We start from the raw sequence: 7,718 nt of genomic DNA on the forward strand, positions 1-7,718 counted from the left end.
ATTTGTCCAAATAACGGTCTCGCCCTTTGAATGATCAAACATTTAACAAAAACCCCTTAATGCCGAAAATGCCCTTATTGAGGCCATGTTGCATTAAAAAAAGAACATATTTTTATTTTATTAACCCTGAAGCAATCCAAAAAAATAGAAAAAAATTTTTGCTTATTATTTTATAAAAATCATATATTTGCTTCCATAAATAGTTTTGAATCAATAATTATTTTAAATCTTAAAAATGAATATTAAAAATTAGATAAATTGAAAGAAAAATCAAAAAAAGAAGAAATTATTTTAATTCCTGGAGTATGGTTTAAATTGAGGAAAACATACCTTGTGCTCTCCGCAACATGCCTTGAACCACAAATTCGAATCATACTTGAGGATTTAAAATAATTGCTTCTTTTTTATTTTTCTTTTAATTTATCTAATTTTTAATATTCATTTTTTAGATTTAAAATAATTATTGATTCAAAACTATTTATGGAAGCAAAGATATGGTTTTTATAAAATAATAAGCAAAAACTTTTTTCTATTTTTTTGGATTGCTTCAGGGTTAATAAAATAAAAATATGTTCTTTTTTTAATGCAACATGGTCTCAATAAGGGCATTTTCGACATTAAGGGGGTTTTTGTTAAATGTTTGATTATTCAAAGGATGAGACCGTTATTTGGATAAATTATAGGGATTGATTGATAATATGATCAAACCTCAGGGGAGGTAAATGTAATTAACCCAAACATAAATGTACTAACAGAAGCAAAGAGGCATCCGATGCTCATCCGAGGACCCTACCCCCAGAAAAATTTGAAAACGCCTCGAACCGGGTAGCCTTTCTCCTCCAGTACTGTACCCTTTAACCTGGAGTAGCTCCTTTCTTACCCCCAACACAGTAATAGAAAAACGTTCCATTTCGATGCTTCTCCAAACCCACTACTAATCAAAGCCAATCTTGAAATATTCGTGTACCAAAATCCAAAAAAAAAAAGGATGGACATTTCAGAAAAATTATCTGAGGCAATGAAACTCAATGAAGAAAAGAAGAACAGAGTCCAAGCTCTAATGTACTTGGCGACAAGTGAATGGAAGGAATATGATGGCCATTTATTACAGATGCAGAACTGTTTCGAGGAATGCTTTAATGGGCTTGAGTCAAAACAGGAGAAATTGAAGCTGGTTCAAGAATCAGTCAGCCAGAGCATGACAAAACTTGATGTAAGGAGAGTATGGGTAGAGCAGATGTTTAAGGAGTTAGGTAAAAAGGAAAAGTTGATGAAAGAGCTTCTGCAGAGGATGGAAGAGAAGGAAATGCTGCTTGGGAAGTATAAGGATTTTGTCGATGAAAAGATAAAGGATCTTGCTTTAAAAGAGGGGCATTTTCAGGGTCTTTTTGGGGAGCTCAGGCTGTTTCAACATCAGATGGAGAGAAGGGAAAATGAGATTGATGAGAAAGAGAAAAGATTAGAGAAGCGCAAGGAAGAACTTGAAGTGAGGGAGGGGATTTTGGAGTTAAAGTTGAAACTTGTTTCGATTCGCGGGTGTGATGAAGATGAGAAGGCGGGGGATAATGCACCTTATAATCCTCCACCATTGAAGAGATGTGGTAACCTGGCATGGGGCTCCGGAAAAATTCTTGATGCTGATGAAGAAGTGATGAACTTGGAAGAAGAAAGCAGCCATCGGTCTAAAAGAAGCTGCATAGATGGAAAAAATGCTGGACAGGTTACAGCTGATGATCTTGGTAAATCAGGTAGAGATTCTTTTCATAGGTTATGCTAATAAACTTAGTAATTCTTCAAATTCAGATTTCATTGTTTTATTCGTGTTCAGGGTTGGGTGATATAGACGTAAAAGAAGTCATGGCAAAGGCTTTTTGCACTCAAAATATCATAGTTATTGATGATTCTGACTCAGATACTGATTCCAAGGACAATAATGTTTCAAATCCGATTAATAGTCCTGGTTCTTTCTATGATGATACTGAGAAGGAGAAACTAGTTAGTCGATTTAAGTATGGTCAAACCTGGGCTTGTTATGATGGAAAAGATATTATACCAAGAGCTTATGCCCAAATCATGACAGTTTTCCAAAGCGGTGGAATAATTAGGCTTGGTGTTGCTTGGCTCAAGCCTTTATGGGGGTTTCCTGGTGAAAACAAGTGGATCAATGCTGGCTTACCAGTTGGCTGTGGGATGTTTGAATGGGAGAGAACAAGTGTGGAAGCTGCAACTGTATTCTCACATCAAGTTTGTTGTCTTGAAAAAGTGCACAATCGTTACTGCGTACTTCCTGGTGCAGGAGAGACTTGGGCCATTTATAAGGACTGGGATATATTTGCCTGGGCCTGTGACCCAGAAAATCATAGGCAGTGTAAGTATGAAATTGTGGAGGTTCTTGAATATCAGACAAGTGGTTCTTCACTATTTGACATTAGAGTTGCTTGCTTGGACAAAATGGGAGGATCGTTAAATTCATTTCAGAGAAGAAGACAGGATGAGGATGGTTCATTTCTGATAAGGTCTAGTAACCTCTATAGGTTCTCACATAAAGTACCCTCTGTTCGGAAGGCCTGCAATGTTCCTGGTGATGTTTCAGATGTTACGTTTGACATTGAACCTGAATCCATGCCTCCAGGACTTTGATGAGGTTAGCTGCATACATTCAGGTAGAGAATTGAAGTTGCTCAGTTTCATTTTCCATGGTTGTCTTGTATTTCGTTTGGCTTCCTAGTTTCTTGAGTCTAGCTTCAGTACTGTACATTTCTTGATACTGGAGTAAGTCGGCTAGGGATGTATCCTTAAATTATCTTCTCGATATCTGAGGTTCTTTGTCCTCCAATATGCTAACAGAACATTAAGGAATGATATAATGGCTAGCTCGAATTTACTTGCCTGTAAAACTCTCCTCTGTTTGTCCAATTTTCCATTCTTTGTGGTAAAATTAATAGGTTTTTTGGTTTGCAATCTTGTTGGAACCCTTACTTGGTCATTAGTTATTGGCCACCATCTTTTGTAAAATTGGAAGTTCTCTAGTGTTACCTGCAATGTGTCACTTACATGTTGGTAGGATCACAATCTGACACTAATGATGCTGACATTTAAAGTTCTAGTTGAAGTTCTCTGCAATTATTGATTGCTTATCTATCTTCCTACTACCGCTGGCTCTTCAGGTTTCTTTCTGGAGAATACAATCATCAAATATTACAAAGATCTTTGTGTAAGCTAGCAACTTATCTGTTTAATTTTGTGATGGATTAGATATAGAGTAACTTAGAAGCTTCCCCCTAGTAAAAGATGCCACTGACCTGTGGTGTTCTTATTCAAAAGTGTCAAAGAATAGTAGAACTTGGTTGCTTTTTATTCTGTCAATGTACGGTTATCTTTTCATAACTTCTTTAGGTTCTCCATAGACTGCACTGTTTCAAATGACAAACAATTAGTAGAGATAGTGCTCCTGATGGATTAATTGAAATTCATCCTGTATTGCCTCCAGGTTTTGCTTGAGTTTTACTTAATTGTGCGCTTTCACCTAGCATATATCCTTTTCTGACGTGCAGCTTCACAGTTTTAATTTCATCTTTGTGATTTGCACTCATTCCTGGAAACTTTTGACTAGATCAACTTTTTTGCTGATGAAAGTTGCCTGAAAAAGTTTTTATTTGACTAAAAATTGCAGGAAAATATATTATCATGCAACCTAATATTAGCAAGTGGTATCTTGAATTAGCTTTCACATTAGAGCAGTTACCTGAATAAATTATCTCTAATGTAATTTTTAGGTCTACTTCCTATGCAGCAGGATTATTCCCCCTCCACCCCACCTCCTTCCTCTCAATAAAGTTCCCTTCCTGAGGGTTGTATTAAAACTTTGCCCAAGCGTGGTTTAATACCACAATCATACGGTGAATATTGATACTTGTCGCATTTGATTACTAGAGTTGTTCCCCATACTTTTCCTTTGCAATTGAACAAGATTGAAAACTTTTTTGAATCTTAAATAGTTAGTGCTTTGATGGGTGATTCTGACAAGTACTCTGGCACAATAAAAAATATAAACATGTTCTACGACCTTGGTGCTCAAGTAGGAATCTCATAATTGACTGCTAACTTTGGTATATATATATATATATATATATATAAAATACTAAAAAAAATCCACTCCTTATAGCACCTCTGGCTTGTCTATTTAGAGATTGCATCTACCTAACTATCTGGTTCAGTTGTTTTAGTTCAAAAAACAGTCTAGAATTGTGGACTGAAATACAACACTTTTGGATCCCAACCTAGTTCTGAAGGCTGTTATGGGGATAAAATCAGTAACCTCAACCACTTCTTTGTTAGGTGAAACTCAACTGTTTTTTCACTATTTGCAGCTTGGATCTTCTCCTGCAACCACAATAGCTTAGAATCATTTGCTGTTTTCCTTCTTTTTTGTTCTACTCTTGCAATTATTGTATCACTTATATGTACCTGCAATTTGGACATCCTATATTGTAAAAATATTTAGATGCATTATTTATGTTGTCCTGACACATTGTCCTGCATTTTTATTCTATATAATCTGTCACAGATAAAAAATATTGGCTGTTTTGGTATAATTTTTTGGATAATATTCTTCTGTTGCTAATTGATTGTGGCTAAAGAAGATACCATAATGGTAAAGGTCTTATTATCTCTTTTCATTACAGAATAGGATATTCATCTCTCTTTTCAAGACGGAATAGGCTTCTGTCCTGTTTCCCTTGATTTTGAAGTAGAACATCCAGTAGACTAAACTATAACTAGACCAGAGATATCGATGTTGACCAGTGATTCCTCTCTTCCAAATTGCAAAAAGATGGTGAGGCCTTTACCAAAGTGTCTATCTACATAGCTTTGAATTGTACTTATTTCCTGTTGAAAGATTCATTTGCATGAGATAATCAGACAACTCTATAATTGGCATTGGTTCTGTTATGTTTTTTACCCAAAAAAAGAAAAAAAAAAAAGGCCTAAATCCGAAGGATGCTTAGTTGAAGTTAACCTAGTTTTTGCAAGTATAATACTAAAAGACCAAGGTTGTTTCCTTTTGTCTTTACTTTTTTGGCACATTATAGTGAGAGGAGAAATGGGCTATCTGAATTGAAGCCTGCAAATCGCCCAAGGGAAGTTTACTCTTGGAGTTTCTCTATCTTCATTAAACTCCTATGCATATTGTTTTGGATGGCTTGGTCTAGCTTCAGTCTAGCATCACTTTCCAGTTGCCATGTCAGTTCTATTCTAGCCTCACTTCTTGCTAAATGTATCTCTTGTGAAACCAATGACAAAAACTACAAATAAAAAATTGGTAATCCTGTAAATTTTACAAATAAAAAATTGGTAATCCTGTAAATTTTACATTCTTAGGCATCTCTTCGAATATCATTTGATATAGTGCCTCCCATGATACATTCTTAGTAAAAATGCAGAGTGCTTCTGATGTTACTGAAATTGTTTGTATGGTGGCTCGTACACCCAGAATGCATGTTTTGCAAATTGATTACATTCAACAATCTGCCTTTCAGCATTGTGTCACTGGTTCATTTACCATCTGAAGTTTACACCATTATTTAGCTATGGAAAATTGCAAAAGTACAAGAAGTTCTTCCATCTTTTCAATTTACACATTTGTAGTGCAAAGAGTCAAACATCATGGACTTTTTCCCTAATTAATATGCCGTATACAGTAACCATGAATGTGCTGTTGCTTTGACATTTCAGGTCGGCAGCTGAAGAGTTTCTTGTAAAAGATGCTATAGGCGTCCAAATGAAGTCTGTAATAGGTTGCGATAAGATATTCTAAAACAGTTAAGATATACTTGGGCTCCCCTGGTGGCTCATAAGAAGTGTAGGTAGCTTGCATGGGAAAAATTTCATGTAAACTAAAGCAAAGCATAGATTTCTGAATAGCTCTCAGATTTATTTGAGTAGTTGAAGTTGCTTGGCTTGGGCGTATTATCTTGTCACATATTCTGAGACGAACATTGGTTAAGATATTACCATCTCATTAAATTCATTCAGATGAATTACAGTAACAGAGATGGGAAAAAGCTGAAATGCTGCAGTATGCGTTCTTGGTGATATATGCCCAGAAATGGCATTGCGATCATACTGAGAAGTTCTTAGATTCTGGAGAGAATCCCTAACCAATCAATATGACCCATTTGGTGTGAAGACTGCATATTCCTCAATTTGATTTCTTGTTCTTGCTTGTTTGTTCAAGGTGGCTGCCAATACTGGGCAGGTTGACAATAGCTTGGGACATAAACAGTGGGGGTGGCTGCCAATTCTGGGTAGCGAAAGAGTTTGGGACAGAAACTGGGGAATCCATGATCAGTTTGTGTTATCCAACAAGGCTGTACAACATATAGACCATCTATGTTAAGGTTAATGGCAAACCACGCCCCTCAACTATCTCCTGTACCACCTGTTGTAGAAAAGTTACAACAGATGATAATTAGGGGGAAATTTACTGAAGTCATTTTTTCAAATCTCACCATATGTGAGTTTCTCCTCCTCCTCTTTGTGAGTTTAGTTGTAGTACTATTGAATTGTGACACTTGTAACTCCACCATTTATGGGTCAGTGGTTTGTTGGTTGTATTTAGGGGTGATGTTGAACCAAATAACTCGACTTGAACTCGCGAATTACTTGGTCAACAGATTGACTCGAGCTCGAGTTTGATTTCGAGCTACTCATTTGAGTTCACGAGTCGAGCTCAAGCTTCGATATTTTGTACTCGAAGGTTCGATTAGTCTAATCGAGTTTTTTATAATGTATATTTTAATTTTTTTTATATTTATTATTGTAAAATATCAATAATATCCTTTATTTAAACTTATATGTAAAATATTAATTTTTATTACATGAGTTTGATTAGACTCGAATAGGCTTGATTGAACTTGATTTGACTTGATTAGATTTAATTAAACTCGAGTTTGAGCTTGATTAAGGTAAACTGAAGTTAAATTTAAGTTTGAGCTCGACTTCTAAAAGTTCGACGAGTTCGAGTTCAGTATTTATCTTGAGTTGTGCACTCTTTGAACTCGACTTAACGCGAATGCACTCTGAGTCGTATTACTCCCAATATTGGAGACTCCTTATTATCACAGGCTTTTTTTTAATTGTATTACTCCTACTATTGTAGACTCCTTATGTTGTCATAAAGGAAATAACAGGCTGGTTAGTTTCCCCTTTGCAACAGCAATATTTTCTTCCCAACTATCAATTATAAAGACCATATCAAGTATAGAGGCCACAACCAATAAATTGATCCAGTTGTAGCTTAGTCACACATGACTAAATCTAAGGAGAAGATTACATAATACTCCCTCCGCCCCATTGTTAATGTCATGTTTCACCTTTTTCATTGTCCCAAAATTAGAGTCACGCTACACTATTTTCCTTCTAATGTTCCGTCCTTGCCCTCATAGTGCATGTGCTAGAAAATCCAAATAAATTTGGTGGGACCTGCTATTTATTATCCATTTGGAGAAGCCAGAGGAGTACGTGAGACTAACTCTCACTTTATAAGGCCAATAATAGCGCGTGTCTCTAACATACAAAGGAATGCTTTTGGTTAAGATGGGACCCACAAAATCATTACTCCATGAAAAACACAAAGTGCAGCTGACCATTGTACTTGCGACGGGGTAAATTTGGAACAAAGGTTTGGCTGTCAATAATGATACCACTGTACATAA

At 35.9% G+C, this 7,718-nt stretch overlaps 1 protein-coding gene across 2 annotated transcripts; it reads left to right on the forward strand.

Moving 5' to 3' along the window:
* The first annotated feature begins 805 nt into the window (after positions 1 to 805).
* LOC113727524 (uncharacterized) lies at positions 806 to 5,981 on the forward strand. 2 transcript variants are annotated; one of them, XR_003457841.2, is made up of 4 exons: positions 806 to 1,748; positions 1,829 to 2,663; positions 4,686 to 4,837; positions 5,737 to 5,981. XR_003457841.2 is itself a non-coding variant. In XM_027251748.2 (3 exons), exons 1-2 carry the CDS (start codon positions 989 to 991, stop codon positions 2,638 to 2,640), a joined length of 1,572 nt encoding a protein of 523 aa, XP_027107549.1. In that variant the 5' UTR covers positions 806 to 988; the 3' UTR covers positions 2,641 to 2,663; positions 5,737 to 5,981. The 2 variants fall into 2 exon arrangements, 1 of the variants encoding a protein (XP_027107549.1); XM_027251748.2 differs by lacking the exon at positions 4,686 to 4,837.
* The last annotated feature ends 1,737 nt before the right edge of the window (positions 5,982 to 7,718 follow it).

This window comes from Coffea arabica, chromosome 2c (assembly GCF_036785885.1).
Source record: "Coffea arabica cultivar ET-39 chromosome 2c, Coffea Arabica ET-39 HiFi, whole genome shotgun sequence".
Classification (NCBI taxonomy): domain Eukaryota; kingdom Viridiplantae; phylum Streptophyta; class Magnoliopsida; order Gentianales; family Rubiaceae; genus Coffea; species Coffea arabica.